The sequence below is a fragment of the Oppia nitens genome, unplaced genomic scaffold (assembly GCF_028296485.1).
Source record: "Oppia nitens isolate AA-2021 unplaced genomic scaffold, nextdenovo-longstitch-racon4-pilon3 scaffold4_pilon_pilon_pilon, whole genome shotgun sequence".
Taxonomy (NCBI): Eukaryota; Metazoa; Arthropoda; class Arachnida; order Sarcoptiformes; family Oppiidae; genus Oppia; species Oppia nitens.
Genome location: NW_026533232.1, coordinates 7,357,351 through 7,379,525, shown reverse-complemented (window position 1 = coordinate 7,379,525; position 22,175 = coordinate 7,357,351). Strand labels below are relative to the sequence as shown.

Here is a 22,175-nt window from a genome sequence, read left to right as displayed (position 1 = left end):
AAATCCGTCGATATATATATTTTTTGTGAATTAAATAATTTATCATTTATATAGTATTGTCTAACCTATTGTCTCGAACCTTGTAAAGCAATGCTTTATTATATAAAATACTTTATAATTAAATTTGATTTTAAAAAACACAAAATAGTTTTTTATGTTACAAAATATTTTGTATTTTATTTGATTTAAAAATTTATTAAATTAAAAATTTGCATATTTATTCTATAAACTTAGTATTAAATAATAAAATCCATTCAAAAAAATATTCACAAAAAAAATTAACGAGAAATAGCTTTTAATCAATTAGTGTTTGAGTTATATTTTTATTGACAAGTTATTGAATCTTTTTTTAGAGAGACATCAATATAACAAAATATTGATTGATTTAGATATAATTTACTCTATATATCATAGGAGTATAGCATACAATATTATCACTGTATATTAAAATACAAAATTTTTTACTATTAATATTTCTGTCCGTTATATTACATTAGCCGTATTTTTTGTGTTAACTTTTTGCTCACGTACTTCCTATAGAAATAGCAGCATAAATATCAAACAAATAAATATTGTGTATTTCAGCACTAATACAATTACAATTTATTTACTAATTTTGTAAACAATAAAAAACTATTTATTATTTTAGTGCCGAAAATTTTGCTTTTATTTTTTTATGTTATCTCTCTCTCTCTCTCTCTTTCTCTCTCTCTCTCTCTCTCTCTCTCTCTCTCTCTCTCTCTCTCTCTCTTTACTTTACTTTAGTTATAAAATAATAATGCTAATAAATAAATTTATTTAAATATATACATGAATAATATGATATTAGCAATTTTAATTTATATGATATTAAATATTTTAATGTAATTTATTTTACGGGGCTACAATCTTGATAAATAGACATTAGCAATACATTAAATAATATAAAATGCATAAACAAAATTTCATTAATAATTTTTTAATAACCTTTATCTATGAAACCATATAATACGACATAAGAAAAAAGTGGTTTAATTTCAATGAAATACCAGAAGTTAGGGATGACTCGGGTGTGTCATCTGATGATAAGCGCTCCAGAAAACAATTTATACATTTGTTTAGTTATAATAAAACAATAGATTCATTGTTTTGCATAAATTGTTTATTACAATAAAGGGATGGCTTATTATGCCATACAGTGATATGTTTGGCCAGTAGAGCACGTCGTGCACTGGCCTCCACTTTGTCTAACCTGGTATGTGAACCCAGGTATTCAAAGTAATAGGATATGTCTGTCATTTTCTTTGATGATATCATTATTCATGTAATGTTTCTTACAATCTAAACATTAAAGTTTTTACAATACAAATATAATAATATATTAATGTAATAACAGCTATGAAGTTAGCAATTTCCCGATGGATTTTATTGGTGTGCACCACAACAGTGTATTTCGGTGTATGTTCTGGTCAGGTCATATCGTTCGGAATGCGCAAATTGGCCGCTTCTACCAACCAGTTTGGTCTCGACCTAATGAGAGCTATGGACCGATCGGAGGCAACAATGGCTTTTTGTCCATTTTGTATCGGCTCATCACTGGCACAACTACTGATGGGAGCTCAGGGACCGATGGAGTCGGCCTTAAGGCACGCTCTATACTTGTGGGGAATGCAACCGCAAGAAATTAATTTAGCTTTTTATGATATGAACAACCATTTGGGTGTTAATCTTCCTTATGGTTTACGGCACCGAAGTTCTGGTCTCTTCTCATCAAACAATTATCTGACAAATGAGACCAACGATAATGAAGTTATTTTCACAAATAACATATACTATCAAAGAGATTTCGGTATTAATTATAATTATCATATTTTACTGCAAAGATTTTATAAGACAGCTGTCCATCCCTTGGATTTTGTACACAATGGAGAAGAGACCCGACAGCACATCAATGCCATCGTTGAGATGCAAACTGGAAATAAAGTCAAAGATATATTACCTGACAGACAGTCAGCGGCCACTCAATTGTTGTTAATCAGTGCCTTTTATTTTGAGGGAACGTTAGATATAAACATGTCGTCCACCAAACGTCTTAATAATCACATCTATAATAATAAAGTTAATAATAATTTAATAAAACCAATGCATGGATACGACGCCTTTGGCGATGAATCGACAATTCTTGAGTCGAGACGATCACGAATTAGACACGGAATCAATACTTACCTGAACTGTACGGCCGTTGAAATGCCATTCAAAGGCGGTATCATATCTTTAGTCGCTATAATGCCTCACGATATCAATGGATTGGATCTAATGCTGACCCGAATGAGTGCACAAATGCTTAGCGATGTTGTCAGTGGTCTCGAAGTTAAAAGAGTTTCACTAAAAGTAAGTTTATTTTATCACTAAAGTTGTTTGCTTTTAATAACTGTTTATTTATACGATTTATAAATATATATTTGTATTTAACCATTTGTTTTAATTTGTTTTCTTCATATTTTAGTTTGTAATTATTATTGTTATTATTATTTTAATAAAAAAAATTAGATTTAATTTAGTTGTGTTGGTAACAAAATTGTTATTTACAGTAAGATATATATATATAATTGACAAAATAATTTATCATTTGCAAAATAACTCGACAGCAAATCTAATTTATATATTTATAATTTAATATAAAATAGTCTAAAATAAATGACTGCAACTTTTTTTACATAGAAAATAATAAATCAATTTAATCTTAAAATCAAATTTTTATTTTTTTGTGTTGTTATGACTAGTATTTTCCTAACACAAAAGTTTAATATTTTTTATAGTTGTTATTATAAAAGAAATTATTAAAAAAAACAAATTATTTTTATTATTTATAATTATTGATTGAATAGATGCCTAAATTGAGTTTCGAAAAGAGTAACCGCAATCTGTCCCGTGCTTTCGCTAATATGGGTTTATCGGATCTCTTCAAACCAGGCTATGCCAACCTCTACCACATATCTGATTATAAATGGCTTCACGTGTCGGAAGTCCTGCACAAGACGTACATCGATATCAAAGAATCGGCTTTTCCTATGCATTCATACAATAGTTCTTCAAATGTCAAGAATTTTAACACAAACTTCAAGAACCAACACAACAGTGATGTAACACACGTTGAGTTTGACAAACCGTTTGTCTATTTTATTGTCGATAATATTAGTGGACTTATTCTAGTGATGGGCAAAGTTGGTCGCGAACCGGCTAATTATAGACTTCCCGTTTAATAATAATAAAAATAGAAAACCATTTGTTTTCTCTATAAAATTGTTATTTAATCTCCAAATAATTTAGAATTAAATATATTTTTTCTCTATTGTAAAGCCTATTACGAGATTTGTTAAAAAACTCGATAATCATTTACACAGTTATGAATGGCTTAAAATTGACAAAACAAATGATTTGATGCACTGATTTTTATATGTATATATATATATATATATAATATATAACTTTAAAAAACTATTTAATATAAAATAAAATCTCTAACATTTGGAGTTACAATAAAATGCTTTTTTTCAATTTGACAAATAAATTTTTATTAAGCTAAATCTTTTTTATATAAAAATAACATATATAGTTTTTTACTTGTATCAGACAATTGTCTTATCAAATATAAAGCATTTTAATGTCTATTTAGTGCGCTATTTATATAACAACACAAATTATTATTATAAATCTCTTACCATTTATGGTTTGAAATTTTTTTGAAAAAATGTAAAAATAAATTTTAGTTTTTGAAAGATTTATGAAACTTTATATAAACTTTGCTACAGTAATCTTTATAAATTTATCTATAAAAAAGTATAATGCACTTTATTTAATATAAATATACTATAATATTATACAGTATTATTTACTACATGTATTTTAATAATTATATATAACAATGTATAAGAATTAATACCGTATTAACATATATAATATATTAAACTTAATTTTATTTATTAAAACAAATAATAAAAAATAAATTATAAATTCAATAAATTAATAAAATAAATATATAAAAATATAATTAATTATTTTAACATTATATTCTTTATAGTAAATAATAGTATTTTTATTATATTATAGTTGAAAATCTTTGAAAACATTTATATTATTTTTGAATTGAAATTAATTGGGTATAGAATCTGATAGACTATTAATATTTAATATTTAATATTTAATACAATGTATAATACAGTAAAGTATATAAAGCAGTACTCAATGCCATCTATATATTGAAAAGCAGTGTTCAATACAATCATATGTACTGTAAATGCAATGTCCGCTAAAACTCAGGTATTTAAATGACTTTGCGGTCACTTTTAGTGATCACCGATTAAACTGAAGATCTTTTGGATTGATTACAAACAGGTTGTCATCAGTAGTGACCTAAACGGTGAATTGCATTCAGTGTGTGTCTGGGATTTGGTTACCGCCAGCACTCAAATCACATACAAAAGCACGGGATGTGTTCAACGCCACTGTCTTGACATCGCCGCCGATCAACTGTTGGTCAGTTCAATCAAAGAGTCGCCAATTATCAATGTGTGGTCATTTGAGCGCAAAGATCAGTTGCACCTTAAGATCATATGTCCCGGCAAAGTGACAGCTCTCAAGTTGACCACTGATGGCAAATATTGTTTGGTGGCCATCGGTACCAGTCTTTATATTTGGCAGGTATTCACACATTACTCTCTTTATTATAAAATACAGTATATTTTACATTTGTTTTGTTTGTCAGACCTCTTCGGGTGCCTTATTGGCTATTCTTGAGAAACATTACCAAAAGATTACATGTATTGCCGTATCGTCTGAATCGACTTACTTTGTGACCGCAGGTGAAGACGGTTTAGCTCTAGTCTGGTCATTGGCCGCATGTGTTGGATATGACGACACTCTGATTAGCGATACGATGACCAGTGAGAAGGAACCGATATACAAGTGGTCGGACCACACAAATGCTGTCACCGATGTGTACATAGGATTGGGTGATGTGGAGGGTCTGTGCTCCACGTGCTCTACTGACCAAACATGTCGGGTACGAAATAACAAGAAAATACCTTTTATTTATTATAAATATTTTAATGGCAAACAACAACTTGTTATTTAAATAACTAACAGATCTATGAATTGAATTCTGGATCACTTCTCACAACAATTGTTTTTGAAACCCCTCTCTGGTCGGTAGTTATGGATTCGACACAAACGGTATTATATTGTGGCGGACACGACAACAATATTTATGAAACAAAACTATACGCAAAGTCAAAAGCTAGTGAACTGGAAAAACAAAATAAACCACAATTTATTGGACACGAGTTAGTCATATATTTGATAGCAATTTATGAATTTCAATACTAAATGCTGTGATTAAAATCTAGAGGTCCTGTCACTTGTCTATCAATATCGATGGATGGTTTGGCTTTAATATCGGGTTCCGATGACAATAACATAAAGATATGGCACGTCAATAGCAAACAGTGCATGAAAACTATTACAAATAAAGGTACGTGAGCTCAGCTCTGGTATTAAAAAAGTGCTAAATAACATGTTAAATATTTAATGTTAAACAAATATGCTATTATTGGAAGTGTAGGTCCAGTTTCAAACGTAATGGTGTTACCATTTCCATCAGCACTATTGACTCAAAAGCCGCCAAACTTACCATTCAAAAGCTTCAAACGAACTATTCTTAGCGATATTTTCAGACAAAGTAGTGATACTGAGGACGAGTATTGCATTGAAATTAGAAACGAGGAAAACCTATTAAATAGCTTATCATTTATGAATGGTATAGATATAGACAATGATTTGTGCGACGGAACTACTAATTCATACCAAAACGTAAGCGCATCTAACGATCGATTAATTTAATTGATTTTTGTATGGGCTCTCAATGCCATAGAAAATACTAATTACTATTTTTTTATTACATAAAATTTTATTTATTTACAAACATTTTTTTTATTTAAATACAGAATTTGGAGGAATATTCAGTTAGTAATGAAAATGAAAATTTAAGGAAAGAGTTAAATGATTTGAAAGATATTAATAGCAAATTATACAGTTATGCAGTCGACTCGATATTCAAATCACTGCCCTGAGCTTTGCACAGGTATTTCATACATTTGTTTTTTTGTGAGTGTATTATACATAAACTTATTCTACATAACCTTTTGGTGATCATTGATGCGTTAATTTTTACTCTCACTGTCTGTTAGAGACAACATTATGTTTAACAATGGGTTCGTTAACACTATCGATAAATATATTGTTAGCCAAATGGGCTGTCATTTAAAAACTGATGTTAAACTCTGGTGTTTTGGGTGTTAGTATTGTTGTGGTTATTATTATTATTATTATTATTATTATGATAACCATTTGCTGACATTTCAGGACGAACTTTGAGTTTATTATAGCTTTTGTATGAAATATTTATTTAGGAAATAATAAAAAATTAATTAATATTTTTGAAAATAAAATTTGTTTCTAATAAATAAATAAATAATACTTACGAAACGTATGCAATGATAGCAACTGCGATAAAACAAATGACACCAATTGTGGTGAGAGTTGCGATGAGAGCTACTTTCCACGCGGGAAGGGGTTCACTCCCAGGTTCTCGTATTGTATCTCTTGGCCTACAAATAGACCTACCGTTACACTGATTAAGTGTTGGCATAGGATTGCACAGAAAATATGAGTTCTCCTCTGGAGTTAAAATACATCTTGAGTTGTCTATTGTCGCACTTTGCGTATGCTTCTCGAGATGTGATTTAAACACTTTTGTATCGAAATTATCATCAACTGTGCGATTGCCAATCGGAACAGCCCTTCGTGTCCTAGACTGTGATCGGCAATCAATTTCACCGAAACCAAAGCACTGCAATTCAATATTACTTTTACAGTGAATATGATTTTCAAAAACACATTGCGTTAGCTCTTCCTGGGAATTGTTGTCTAAATCGACTGAACTTTCTGTAATTGAATCGATGGCAGCAATGGTTGAGCTAACAAATGGTGATTCGTTGAGATGTTGTGTCACTTCGCTGATTGTTGTCGTCTTCAAGTCTTCGTTATCTATTAATTGACTGAAGTTTGTGGCAATGGGTGTTAGTGTTGTAGTTATTATATTAGTGACATTCAAATCATTTTGAGTGACATTCATGTAATCAATTGTCTGGACATCGATCGAGTTATTTGTGGTAATATTGTTGTCGAGTATAGGCGTTGTTATTGTTGTTGTTATGTTTAAGTCGATGTCATTAATCATTAATAAGCTTTCATTTGATGTCAAGTTTTTCTCCTCAATATTGAAGGTCTCGTCGAGTGAATCATTGTTTTCAGACAACTGTCTGTAATTTATGGTTAAAATTGTTGTTAACTCAAGATTAGAGTTAATGATATCGTCGATTGCCTTTTGTGTTTCAGTCTCTATAGGTTTCGGTACTTTTACCGGTTTTTCAGTAGTTTTTATTTTGTTATCTTTGTTTGCATTTCTAGTTGTTATTCCTTATATAAAATTATTTAATTTAGTTTTCAATTAAATATATGAACAGTATTTAGCAAATAATTCATAATTACCTGATGTCTGACTCCTTTTAGGATTTGTCTGACAGTCGAAGACTAAGAATATTAATGATTTTATAAATAAATAGGAAATTCATTAAAATATGGGACAACTAATGGTTTTTCGTTAAGAAAAAAGATTTTTGTTGTAATGGTTGGAAAATTCATTAAAAGAATATGAGAAGAGAAATGTTATCTAAAAATTTTAATTAATTATTACCTGAAAAGTTGTAAATTAGGTTAACCGTCAAAAACCACATCAAATATAGCAAATATTTGGATATTCTTGAAGACACCATATTTTTAACACTATATTATATAACTTATTATATATTAACAATTTCTCATAATTTTTCAGTTAATTAACTCACTAACAAAACAAAAATAATAATTGTGTATATAATTAATTAAAACAATGAGAAATAATGAGATAATAGGTCACATATGGCACTAAAATTTTATTATAAAAACTATGAAACAAAATCAAAATATTTTATTATCAAATAATATACGTAAATGAAATATTCTGATACATAGTATACTGTATAATAAATAACTATAACATAAATGCAAGAAACTTATAGTCAATTGTCTGATAACTTAAAACCAATTGATGACATTATATTGAAATATTTATAGATCATCGTTAAACTTGACTTTTTTGTCACTTAAAACACAATTTTTTAGCCGAAAAAACATTAAAAGGATTTCCGGCACTAGTTTTGTATGCATAACAATATACATGTATTAGTGGTCGAGACTCGAGAGAGTAAGGAACAGTAGTAAATACCTGAGCGAATGTGCAGATAATGTCATAGAGCAGAGTAGTCCTATACGACAAACCATAAGCTCATCCATATATTAACAACATACAGGTGCACAATCACTTGGTTAGCATTTGACTGTATGTAACCATGGAGAGTGGTTTATGAAAATGTGGTAAAATATGATCACTTGTCACATATGAAATATATATATATTCATATTTGATATCAAATTTTAACGCTGTTATGCTTTATATAATTTATAACAATTTACTGTAGTTTATAATTAATTTATAACCGACACATAATTAACGCCTCTTTTAAAATTAAACCACTTGTCCTTATGATTTGTCGACTGCTTTCTCTTATTAAAAAACCACTACTATTGGTGACATTGAATTGTGGGTTCAATTATCAAATATAAAATACTTTATTTTAAATAAATTGTTGATTAAAATTTTCAATATTGTTTAAATAATTTTTATTTATTGAGTATATAACTGTATGGAGATTTATGAATCTGATATTTATCTAAATTTTAACGCCTTATAAATAATTAGCTCATAGTTATGTAATTAACTCTTTTTTAGGACATTACAATAATTGTTCATAATTTAATTTCAAAAATTATAAATAAAATAAAAAATTGATTAATTTATTTAATTAAACTTTATTAACTCTATATTGGTTTGTCATACTTTAGATTTTGGCATAAAAATTAATTTCTAATTTTCATAATTATAATAAAAAATATGTTTATTTGTCTCTCATAACAACTTTTCATAATATAAATAAAAATATTTTTCTAAATAATCACGTAAAATGTTGAAAATTGTTTTTATTTGTTTCATTAATTAAATAAACATGTTTTTAATATTTGAATATTATGCTATAAATGTTAAAATGGGGAATGCCTTAACTGCGGTCCGCTATGGGAAATGCTGCGGTCCGGATTTACACGAAAGCTGGTGGTCAGATCTTGCGGTCCTTAATAGAAAAGTTGTAGATAATTAAAAGTTGGTCTAGGGTTCCGATAAGTAAAAAATTATCCGACCACCAGGAGGCGCACAAAAAAATTAAAACGTGTATTTTTTTTATAGAAAATGCTGCGGTCCCGTTTTACCCGAAAACGGGTGGTCAAATCTTGCGGTCCTCAATACAAAAGTTGTAGATAATTAAAAGTTGGTCTAGGGTTCCGATAAGTAAAAAATTATCTGACCACCAGGGGGCGCACAAAAAAATTAAAACATGTATTTTTTGTATAGAAAAAGCTGCGGTCCGGATTTACACGAAAACGGGTGGTCAGATCTTGCGGTCCTTAATAGAAAAGTTGTAGATAATTAAAAGTTTGTCTAGGGTTCCGATAAGTAAAAAATTATCCGACCACCAGGGGGCGCACAAAAAAATTAAATTATTTTTTTATTGAAAATTGTCTGTTTATAATATTGTTTAATGTTATATTATGTTATTATAATATTATTTATAAAATATTATAATTTAACCATATGTAGCAAAAAATAATAATTAAAAAATAAATAGTATTTTACAATGAATATTATATCATTTTTTTAATTTATTTTGTTTACTTGTATTAATTCATTTGATATTGTTAGTAATAACATAATTATATTTGAACAAGATTCAAATATAGTGTTTACAAATAGTATAATATTTTTTATTAATTAATTTAGCTGTGATAATTTATACAATATACGATTTATTTTAGGATTATTAAAAAATGATTTATAAAAAACTATTTTATTTTATTTTTATGTACAATTTATTTGCATTGTAAAGTTGGAAGTAAAATTGTAATAATATTTGTTTATGTAAAAAGTAATTAAATTAATATTTTGTTTAACATATGGTTAAATTTATATAATATTTTAAAACATTATAAACAATATGTACAGCAATTAAGAATGTAAAAAATTATATTTGTGATTAATTACTGTACAATTATCTGGTTTAATAATTTAATTATTTAATATCAAAAATTATCATCTTTAAAATGTGACTAATCATTTTTTAATAAATTAGGATCGCTATAAAAAATTTTTGTGTGCCACCTGGTGGTCTTAAAATTTTTTATTTAATATAATCTCATACCAATTTTTCTACAACTTTGCTATTGTGGACCGCAAGAACTGATCACGTTTTCGGGTAATACGGGACCGCAGCTTTTTCTATACTTATCAAACATGTTTTATTTTTTTATGGGTCCCCTGGTGGTCGGATAATTTTTTACTTATCGGAACCCTAGACCAACTATTAATTATCTACAACTTTTATATTAAGGACCGCAAGATCTGACCACCCGTTTTCGTGTAAATCCGGACCGCAGCTTTTTCTATACAAAAAATACATGTTTTAATTTTTTTGTGCGCCCCCTGGTGGTCAGATAATTTTTTACTTATCGGAACCCTAGACCAACTTTTAATTATCTACAACTTTTCTATTAAGGACCGCAAGATCTGACCACCCGTTTTCGTGTAAATCCGGACCGCAGCTTTTTCTATACAAAAAATACATGTTTTAATTTTTTTGTGCGCCCCCTGGTGGTCAGATAATTTTTTACTTATCGGAACCCTAGACCAACTTTTAATTATCTACCACTTTTCTATTAAGGACCGCAAGATCTGACCACCCGTTTTCGTGTAAATCCGGACCGCAGCATTTCCCATAGCGGACCGCAGTTAAGGCATTCCCGTTAAAATGTTATAGCTTATCATAAATAAAAATAATATTATTATATACATTATATAATTTATATTAACTATTATATTTAATATAATATAAATTTATAGTTATTAAATAAATAAATATATTGAATAAATCATTATGAATTTGTTAATATTATTTTTATTATCATGCAATATATAATATAATAATAATAATAATAAAGAATAATAACTATTATTAATAACAATAATCGGGTCACTTATATAGTTTATATATCATAATTCATAATCAAATCATTGCTTTTATGATTTTTTGTGTTTTAACGAAAAAACAGTTTTCGCTCTATTTATAGATTAACATCATTTTGTCTGTTATTAAATTACAAAAAAATATAGAAAATTATAGATCCAAACGATAATAAGCATTTACAGTACAAATCATTAATAATAAAAAAATATTTAATAAGAGCATTCTGTAATCACATTACTAATATAATTTGTAAATTTGCATAAACTTATAATTTATTTTTATTATAATAAAATTGAGAAAATATCGATATTTACTAATATAAATGTTTATATTTATATGAAATTATTGTAATTTATAGATTTTATCAATTATTTATTACTTGAATAATTGAGTTCTTTAGTTTCCAACTAAAATCAAATTCAGTTTTTTGGGCATATTTTGTAAAAATATTTATAGTTTTATTTGTTTTTTATTTGTGTTGATTGAGAGTTATATCCCAGCGATACGTACATTCATACGACTGTAATATACCATTAATATGATAATACCGTATGATATAAACTCATATATTATTTAATTTATTAATGCTTTAATACTGAGATTATATGAAAAACTCATTGAAATAATTGTCAATTTATAAAATATTCATTAAGCCATTTATGAATATTGTTTTGTAAATGTATTTTAATAAAACAAATTAAATAAATAAAAATAAAAAACATTTTTATTATAAAGTATCATATTGTATAATAAAGCTTATTATTATTTTTATTATATTGTACTTTATTTATTAAGCTACAGTAAATTAAAAAAAAAGACAATATAATTAATTTCTAAACATTTAATTTTAAGAAATTTTGCAAAAGAGCTATAAATTAATTATAAAAATATATATTAATTTAAAATATGTGTTCTTTATAATCATAAAACTTATTTTTTATTTAGTATTTTTACTATAATTTTAATTAAAATAAGAATATTTAATTCTTCATTTATTTATTTCTGCTTAAACACACATTTTTACTTTTTTTATATAAAAATTTTGTGTTATATAATAATTAACTTTAAGAATATAATACTACATGAAAACTATTGAAAACATAATTTCAATCAAATTATTTTGAATTAATTTTAGCACATAATAAATATTTTGAATTATAACTGTAATTGTAATGTTATTATTTATATCAATAAAATATCTTTGAAAATGTATTTAAATAACAATTTTCATTTGAAATGGACTCTGATTTTGATTACATTGAAGACAACTCCATATATTGTTATTTGCGAAGGAGTTCTTCAAGTTTTTAAGTGATATCAATGGGTTTTATATTCAAAAAATGCTATCAATAGATGACTTGTTTTTGGAAGAAAAGTTGTTAGTATTGTCTAAATGGTTATATAATTGTAATGATAAATGTTATGCTATGTTATACCGTATTTTGCCGACAATCCTACCCATTAGTATTAGTTTCATAAGTTGTAAAACTAGTTTTGCCATAACTTCTATGTTAGTAGTTATATGTGTTAGTCGTAAGCATCAAATATCAAAGTTTATTTCAACTCTCAAAATATTTGAAATAATTATGTTTAAATGTTTATTGAAAAATAACTTAAATATAGTAAAAACATTATTATTTTGAGCGACAAATATTATGCAATTGTCTGCTAATTATTGTGCAAATTAGTGAATGTGTTATAAATTGTTATTAATGTAACCATAAATTGTATTTTAATAATGAGTGCGCTATTGAAAGGCGCTTTAAGGATAATCCCATATAATAATAAAAATGCAATTTTTATTAATAACAAAATTTTATTACAATCACTACTTATTGGTTTTATATTTTATTTATTACTTGTTTGTGTCCACTCTAATGATATTCAAATCACTCGACATAGAGGAAGAGGTTTGTAGATTTAAAAATAGTATTATATTTAATATTTTAACACAAAAGAGTTATTGTTTTATTAAAAATAAATTATATATAATTTATACTCTATATATAGTACAATATAAACAGTATTATTAGGTATAAATTGTATAATACTAAATATAAATATACCTCTATTATAACTAATTTGTTATCTTTTAGTTTAAGAATTTATAAAATTTAAAAATAAGTCAACAAAAATATTATCTATGATTTCATTGATATAAAAAGTCCATTATGTAGACAATAAACATTGTCTAATTAATATTATTGATTGGTTGATATAATTGTTTGCTAAAATCACATTTTATTTAATTTGCAACTCATATAAATTGTTTTTATAGTATTAATACAATGATATTATTATTTTATAAAATAATTGTTGTGATATAAATTAATTTTCATCAAAAAAAACAGAACATTGAGAGAAAGATATTAAACTTTTGAGGATAAATATTATTTTTTTAATTATATAAATTCATATATAATTTGAATAATTTTCATTATGTTTTACTTCGAGTGTTTATGGATAAAAAAAAAGGTTTTTACTAAATTTTTTTTAATATAATATTTTGCAATAAACTTGATTTATGTCAAACATTTAATATTTATTACAATCGTTTATTGTTTAATAATTTTTCAATATTTAAGAAATGGTTAATTGTTAGTAAAAGGCAATCAATTATTTATAGATATTTATAATCGAATTATAAATACATTAATAAAATAGTGCAACAAAAAACAAAACAGTGTAATATATATTATAATAAAAGTTTATTTTTAAAATTTTGAAAAAATGGGCGAATCCTCAAACAACTTGTTTCAAGTACTCAATAATCCGGTTATTACTTATTAGTAGTAAATAACGATTTTTAAAAGGATTAAATCAGTAAAGCGTCTAAATATTATATAAGCATTTATTTTAATACTTTATAACATATATTGTAATAATAATAATAACAATGATGTGGTTGTAGGTCAAGATCACGGCTCATATGATTGTAGGCCTAACTTAACATTAGAAATAATAACTTAATTATGTGTTGACTCTTCCCACGGAATACCAGTGCTATTCAATTGAAGACATGTTTAATTCAATTGACTATCATTTACACAGTTTGTATGATGTTTTACATTACTATTTGATTCAAACATTTGATAACATATATACTGTAGTAGTTTTGGCTATTGTTTAAAAAAAACTCATTAAAAATATTATTCATTAACTCTATTTGTTTTCCATATTTTCTATAATTTTTTTTAGTATTAACAATAATATCAATTGTAAGTATAATTATGATATTGTTTTAGTTATAGAAGAGCGTAAAATTTTCGAGATATTTGATTATATAATACAATATTTAATATAACATAAAGAATTACTATCTATATATAAAATTCATGACACTATTGTCAATTGTATACACAAATAGTTTTATCATGTTTTAGGACTTTATAACTTGACTTACATTTTGAAAAAAATTCTCACAAACTTGAAAACACAATATTTATCCCTTGATTGTCAATTTGTATATAATTGTAAATAATATGTTAAGGTTTTTATATCATTTACAACATTTGCATAAAATAGTTTTAGTATCACTATATCTATCATATCAAATATCAACTTTAATATTCTATATATTTATTTGTATGATATGTAGGCTTAAATTAATTTATGGTTTATGATTATGAAATAGTGATTATTATCAAAATATTTTTTATTGATTCGTATATTTTTACTTTAATACACATAAAAATGAAAAAACAATTTAATGTTTAGGAATGTAATAACTTTTAGATAGTTATTTAAAAATTTTTATTATCTTTACTTATCTTTACTTATCTTTAATTATGTATTTCAGTCAATGAGAAAATCCCAAAGGATAACAATGACATTTCGTCCGATTCTCCGTCTAATTGGTGGCTGAAAAAAGTTGATAAAATACCGGGTATTTTGGTCAGTGATGAACCAATGGGCACAGGAGGTTAGACACTGTTTTTGAATTATTTTAAATTATAAATATATATTATTTTTATTAATCTATTATATGATAATCAGTGCCGACGTGGAAGGAGATCGATATCTATGGATCACCTGAAGCGAGGAGAGGTCGAAGTTATGCCTATAAAACTGATAACAGTTCACCAAAATATTCATACATAACAACAATCATCCCTTTAATTACTTTAAATATTATATTATTTCAAATCAAATTTAAGTAAAACATTGCTTAAACACAAAATCATAGACTACTTATTAAATATAAAATTTGTTTATTTTATAAAACTATGAAATAGTTAAGTGTATGTTAATTGTATGTCCAGATTTGGTTTCTATAAATGACTAAATATAATTTATAAATATATAAAATTTTAACACTTTATTTATTAAAAACTATTTAAAAATATATACATTAATATAAATAAATTTAATTTAATATATATATATATACTGTATAGGTTGGGTGGGAAGGAACAGTAGGTGAGGGGTAGTAACTTATCTACAATTCTTTAAATTTCGATTTTAACAGTTTTTGAAAACTAAAACAACCAATGAGTTATATATACCGAATCTCTCCCATCATTTAATATTAAAGGTGTTATTAAATATAATTGTCATAACATTTATAATAAACAATTGCCTTTAATAATCAATTAATATAATTTTTTATAAATACAGTAATAATTATTTTATAATACAATTATTGAATAGTTTGAATTTTTCTATAGTTTCGGAATCAATTGAATTAAATTTCAAAATAAGTGAACCCAAGTTAGAGTCTAAATGAAAATGTTTAATAAATAATTAAAAACTCAACATTAGAATTGAGTAATTATATAAAATATTAAAACTAAAACTTACTTTTAATATACTCTTGTAATTCAATTGGTTCGAGAAAAGCATTGGTTAAATCACAACCACTTAAGTCCAGAACTTTTAATTTTGGCAAATGTTGTATAAGTTTGTAAGTAATATTGCGATAATAGTCACCAAATGTATTAAAACTTAAGTCCAATTCAACTAAACTTTGCGGACATTTGGCAATTAACTGTTCAATGATTTGGCGATTAATTGAAGTACCTTTGAGTTTCAATTTATGAAGTGATGACAAAAATGGTAAACAATTGATAAAAGATGTCCAATCATTCATCAGAATATTAGAAAATGAAATGTCCTAAACAAACAAATAGTAAAATAATTTTTAAAAATCAATTTAACTGAAAATTTAAATTATGACAAAAATATATACAATTTCTTTTAGATTGTTCTGTCGTTGAATAGCTTTAAATATAGCTCTGATCTGTTCAACGGGTAATTTAAGATCACATAAACGAAGACAACCATTAAGATGTGTCATTTCAAGCCAACCAATAACATCGGAATCTGGTTTTGTATTAAAAGTATTACAAACTTCTTTATATCGATTTGGCAGCGGATCCATAATCCACGACTCAATCTTTGCATTAACTTTAAGTATATCACCGGTAATGACATCAAGAATAAAATCTTCATCAGATAGGAGGGCGCCGTCAGTAGTTTCAAGTGAAATGATAGGTTTGATGGAAAGTTTAGCAAAATATCTCTTTTCAGTTTCTTTGTTGAGCCATAAACAAGTGGTCCGACGGTTAAGAATCGGTATAATAAATGTAGTGTTTTTGTCATCACAAACACAAACACGCAGTGGTATTGACTTTTCAAGTGTTCTGATATCACTGTTTGTTAAACTATTTGATGGCATCACTTGTTTGGAAATTTCCTCTACTTTTCTCAACTCTTTATTCAGTTGTGTTGATTTTGGTGGTCTATTAACTGGTTCAGTAGTTTCTATATCTTCGCTATCTGAAGACTTAGATTCATCTTCGTTTTGATGAATTTGTTTTTCAGGTCGTCTTTGAATGGAAACACCATTAGTTTTACGTCTATGAAAATGACCAGTATTTGAATGACTCATTTGATTAATTTTAGTCTTTTTATTAAAGACGTCGTAAGCATCTAAACACGATCTCTTCCTATTGTCGTTTGTGTCTCTAATAAGCCAATCATCATCGGTAACCAAATTTCGTTGATCGACAAGAGCTGGCATTGATTTAGCATTAGGACGAACGGGGGTTTTCAGTGGCTGTTTACTACTGTCAGAATTAGGTCTTAAATTAGAAATTGATGAACAATACTCTCTTCGAGCAACTCTTGGGTCATCAAAATCCTTATCCAAATCACGCATATGTTTGGTTCGTGGTCTGTGCCCAGTCTTCTGAGATCCCGAATTAATAGAGACATTAAGTGAGTCGGAATCCGAATCAGAAGTATTGCAATTCGTTTCTCGATTCCTTATCATTGGCTTAAACTTTCGCCTTTCATTGGATATGGATTTGGATGACTTGGAAATCGGAATATTCTTTTTTGAAAAACCGGCCATTTTTAACAAATCTTCCATTTTTTGCTCTAATTGTTTACAGCTATTCAACTGGTCTTTATCGATGACATCGGCTTTTGATTTCCTCCAATTCAGCAGCAAATCGAGTGCTGTATTATTATAGTTGTCCAAAATTGTCACTTTTGCTCCCTTTTCCAAAAGTAGTCGTATAACATCTAAGTGTCCGTTAATACAGGCGTCGTGTAGTGGAGTGATTCCTTTACATTTTTGGCCTTCATTATCATTAATATTGGCGCCGTTATCCAAAAGTATTTTAACAATATTTGGGAAACCATTATTTGTGGCCTCGTGTAGTGGAGTCCAACCGCAATTGTCCCGAACATTAACGGGATGTTTATCAGTAATCAATTTACTGACGAGATTTTCTTCGCCTTTAATGCAAGCCATATGTAGTGGTGTTTCTCCTAATTCATTTCGTTTCAGTGATTTTCCCATTCGTTTTAATTTATAAATATTAGAAACACTCTCTTCATCTGAATCAGTGGTCACATCCGACAAGTCGTTTAAAATGTATTTATCGTAAATATCTTCGTCATCTTCCTCTTCGTTTTCAACTCTTTCACAAACTGTTGTCTTTTGAAGATTAAGTTCTTTTAATTGTTGTTTAAGTTTATCAATTCTATCATAATTTAATTGTCTATTTTGCAAAAATGTTATATATCTTTGTATAATATCTATTAGCCATAGTTTATCAGTTGTTCCAACTTTTTCAATGGCCATCTCGTAGTTTTTTATAATATCTGTATTATATTCATTGTTTTTTAAATATTCTTCCATTTCTGCAATTTTTATCAATGATTTGCTCTCTTCAAGACTGTTACCACTATTGCAGTTTAACTCGTGTTTAAAATAATCGATGGCGTCTTTGTATTTCAAGTCATCAGCAAATGTCTGTGCAATTGATACATAAATGTTTGCAATTTCTGTGTCACCTTTATTGCACTGAAAGGCATAATCGAGTTCTTTCTTATAGAAATCAATGGCTAAATCAAAGAATTTCAATTCAACAAAATGATCGCCTAATTTATCGCACAAAACAATTTTTTGGTGCAATTCAGTCGCTTTCATCAACTCTCGATAGTCATCGCAAATAATTGATGATATCTTAAGATATCTTAAAACTTTTTGTTTGTCTTCATCAATGTTTGGACACAATTTGTATGCCTTTTTTAAGCAATGTCTTCCTTCTTCAAACTTTTGCCAACGAGTTAATAGCAATCCTTTACCAATAAGAGCATCGCATGAATTAAACTTATTCTTCAGGATTTTGGCGCTTTTCAGTGACTCGTTATACGCCTCTAAAGAATTGTTGAATTCTTTGTTCTTCTCGTAAATTGTCGCTAAAGAGAATTGACTCCGAAATAAGTCTTCAATAAAACCATATCGTCTAAAAAAAGACATAATTAAATCATAAAATTTAATTATAATTTATTGTCTAACTTATTGATGGCAATAGAGAGATGCAAATGTGTCATCGATTCGCTGAACTGACCCATTAGTTCAAAGACAAGACCCAAATTGAGGTAAAGTCGAGATCGCATTTCAGCCAATTCTTTATCTTTAATTTCAGATAATCTTTAATATAATTTATTAATTAATACATTAAATTAAATCCTAAAATAATTTACAAAATCATGTCATTACTCATCGCATAAATTTAAAGCCATTTTGAATGCATTTTTGGCATCATTTAAGACTTGTTCGTTGATCTCACTGTTTGACTGATAAAGTTCTTGTGCGTGCAATAGATGTGTCCGTCCAATGGTAGCCCACGCGCGCTGTATCTCAATATCGTCGGCCAAACTCATGGCTAAATCCAAGTACTTCTTGTGCTGAAACAACGCTTTCTGATATTCATTGATCTCTGAATAACATTCACCCAAAGCTCGTCTGGCAATGGCTTCAGATAACATACAACCAATGCTAAGACCGTATTGAAGCTCTTCTTTATGTTCATCGATGGCTTCATTGTAACGAAATGTCTGCAAATACCTCCGACCCAAACAATTGCAGATTTTGATCAACTCTTTGACATCTTTGCAGTTTTTGGCCTTTATTTTATCGCCTTTCAGCTCTGGTTTGGCATCAAATAGATTCAACAAATAGTTATAAACAACAATCAGTAATGTATTTACCTTTTATTAGTTTGTTATCCATTATAACTGTGGATCAGATGTCTATAAAAGACATACAAACAGATGACAACAACACAAGTGATGAACACTTTTGGCGCAGAAATTCATATTAATATCAATTCAACACATTTTGACTGTCATTACATTGATTGCCATCTATTGGTTGAAATACTTTTGACATTTAATTTCTACAAAACTTTTTCTTAGAAAATAAATCTATTTTTTAAAATCATTTAATTTTTAAATTATCCAAAAAATTTCTATTAATTAAAAACAATAATATATGATATAATTATAATTATATTTATTCAAATAATTAATAGTCTAATTATTTTATAATTTTTTAAATATTTAATTTCATATAAAAATATAGTATGATAATTACGGTTATTATAATTTTAATATAAGTTTATTTGTAATGCTTTATTTGAAACCCATATATCAAATATTAGCAGTTAAAAGTTTATTTAGATTTTTTTTTAGATATATCATATAATTATGACTATAACTTAGAATACATTAAAACTAGTTTTTTTGTTAAATTTTATTTATATAATTAGTGTTAAATTATAGTTAGATTTTTTTGATCAAAATTTTTTTTAGATTAAAGACTTGTCATTTTCATCAAATTCTGGAGCTATTGTCTAACTTTTCTAACAATACATTGAAAAGGATTAACTAAAAAGTTTATCGATTTTTTTGGGGACAATCAACCCGACAAACCCCCAAAAATACTCTTTAGATGTCAAAAACTGATACTCTATGGTACTGTCTACTCAAATATATGACATTTTGATTATAGTTATATTATATGAAATTATATTCAAAAAATTGTAATAAAAAGCACTATTTAATTATAGCCATAAATTTTTAATTCAAAAAATAGTTTTTTTTAAATATAAAACTTGTTGTCATATTATAACAATACTTATGAATATGCAAAACATACTGTACTCTAGAGATATAATTTGAGTGATTGTGTCATAAAAAAGTGCAAAATGTGTGTCGAAAATTCATTTTATATCAAATATTTTAAGTCATTTCACACGATAACTGACTACAACTGAAACAACTCTAAAAAAATAAATTTTTACATAAATATGTTTTTTGAATACTATGTATAGTATATTGTAAAAAGTATAAAAGTTTCAAATAGTCAACAGTTTTTTTTTGTTAAATTACATAAATTATATCTCGCTTTCGATACTCGATTTTCAACTTAATATAATTTAAAAATAATTATTTATAAAGTTAATATGCATTATACCATAAATATTACTTTAAAAATATAATAAAACCTAAATATTATTATGGTTATTTTTAATTATATTTAAAAGAAAATTACATAAAAATATAATTATTTATATTTATGTTATTTTGATACAATATTTGTATCAATGTTGTTGATAGTGATAAACATTAAAATTATAAATAACTTTCTAATTATATTACAATGTTTAAACAAAATGAGATAACAAATACATGTATTGCTGTAATTTTCTAGATTATTAAATAACAGAATTTTTAAAAATTATAATTTATATAATACATTAATAACTTTAAATTGTTAAGAAAACCAATTTTTTATATAAAATATCAATTAATTTATTTGTAAACATTTTGTATGACTTTAGTTTAAAAAAATGCGTTTATTTTTATTTAAATAGCAGTCAATATTTAGTAGTTAATAATAATAAATATTATGTAACTTTCTTATGACTTGTAATTAAACATTATAAATGATAATCAATTGATCAATCAATAAAAATTGGCATAAATTAATAAGTTTAAAAAACAACGTCTATGTAAATATTTGCATTAATAACAATTCAATAATATTAGTTAAATTAGTCTTTTAAATAAATTAATTGAGAAAAGTGAGGACTAGTGTGTGTGTGTGTGTGTGTGTGTGTGCTATAAGTTATATGACTGTTAGCACAGTTAGATAGGGGTAACGGTTCGATGATTTTTCAATTAGTTCTAAAAAACGTGAATTTCTAGAACTTTGTGAACAAACTTTATATTTGTTTATTGTATTTTCAAACATAAAGTTTATTATTATTGTGATGTTTGATCTCTAACTATTATTTATATATATATTATACAATATATATATAGTGTATCAGCCAAACGACAATATTTTTATACACTTTTAATACAATATTTATAATAAGTTTAAAATGTAAATTATATACAGTGTATATTCAATAAATAAAAATATATAGTAAGAAATATTATATAATATTTGTGTTTTACTTATAGTTAAACTTTATTTCTTTAATTATAAGTATTTATAAATATTTATTTTAAAAGTGGATTAAATTTTTATGAATCTTATGTCAATTTATTTATTGTTTAAATGGATATAAATAATTATCGAAAATAATCGTATGTTATGTC

At 26.2% G+C, this 22,175-nt stretch overlaps 4 protein-coding genes across 4 annotated transcripts; 2 read left to right on the top strand and 2 right to left on the bottom strand.

The window, feature by feature from the left end:
• The first annotated feature begins 1,377 nt into the window (after window positions 1–1,377).
• LOC128960364 (leukocyte elastase inhibitor A-like) lies at window positions 1,378–3,242 on the top strand. The gene is made up of 2 exons (XM_054306435.1): window positions 1,378–2,370; window positions 2,868–3,242. Exons 1-2 carry the CDS (start codon window positions 1,378–1,380, stop codon window positions 3,240–3,242), a joined length of 1,368 nt encoding a protein of 455 aa, XP_054162410.1.
• A 980-nt stretch (window positions 3,243–4,222) lies between these two features.
• On the top strand, window positions 4,223–6,302 carry LOC128960587 (WD repeat-containing protein 18-like). The gene is made up of 8 exons (XM_054306707.1): window positions 4,223–4,299; window positions 4,375–4,680; window positions 4,745–5,041; window positions 5,125–5,321; window positions 5,385–5,509; window positions 5,600–5,847; window positions 5,982–6,118; window positions 6,225–6,302. The coding sequence occupies exons 1-7, from the start codon at window positions 4,282–4,284 to the stop codon at window positions 6,105–6,107; spliced, it is 1,317 nt and encodes a 438-aa protein (XP_054162682.1). The 5' UTR covers window positions 4,223–4,281; the 3' UTR covers window positions 6,108–6,118; window positions 6,225–6,302.
• Window positions 6,303–6,304: 2 nt separating this feature from the next.
• Window positions 6,305–8,514, bottom strand: LOC128960589 (integrator complex subunit 6 homolog). Its single transcript, XM_054306708.1, has 5 exons — window positions 8,363–8,514; window positions 7,793–7,881; window positions 7,588–7,629; window positions 6,519–7,515; window positions 6,305–6,422 (listed from the first exon to the last, which is right to left on the bottom strand). The coding sequence occupies exons 1-5, from the start codon at window positions 8,428–8,430 to the stop codon at window positions 6,311–6,313; spliced, it is 1,308 nt and encodes a 435-aa protein (XP_054162683.1). The 5' UTR covers window positions 8,431–8,514; the 3' UTR covers window positions 6,305–6,310.
• A 7,542-nt stretch (window positions 8,515–16,056) lies between these two features.
• LOC128960363 (tonsoku-like protein) lies at window positions 16,057–19,907 on the bottom strand. Its single transcript, XM_054306433.1, has 5 exons — window positions 19,776–19,907; window positions 19,285–19,714; window positions 19,081–19,215; window positions 16,456–19,027; window positions 16,057–16,380 (listed from the first exon to the last, which is right to left on the bottom strand). Exons 1-5 carry the CDS (start codon window positions 19,795–19,797, stop codon window positions 16,057–16,059), a joined length of 3,483 nt encoding a protein of 1,160 aa, XP_054162408.1. The 5' UTR covers window positions 19,798–19,907.
• Window positions 19,908–22,175: the final 2,268 nt, after the last annotated feature.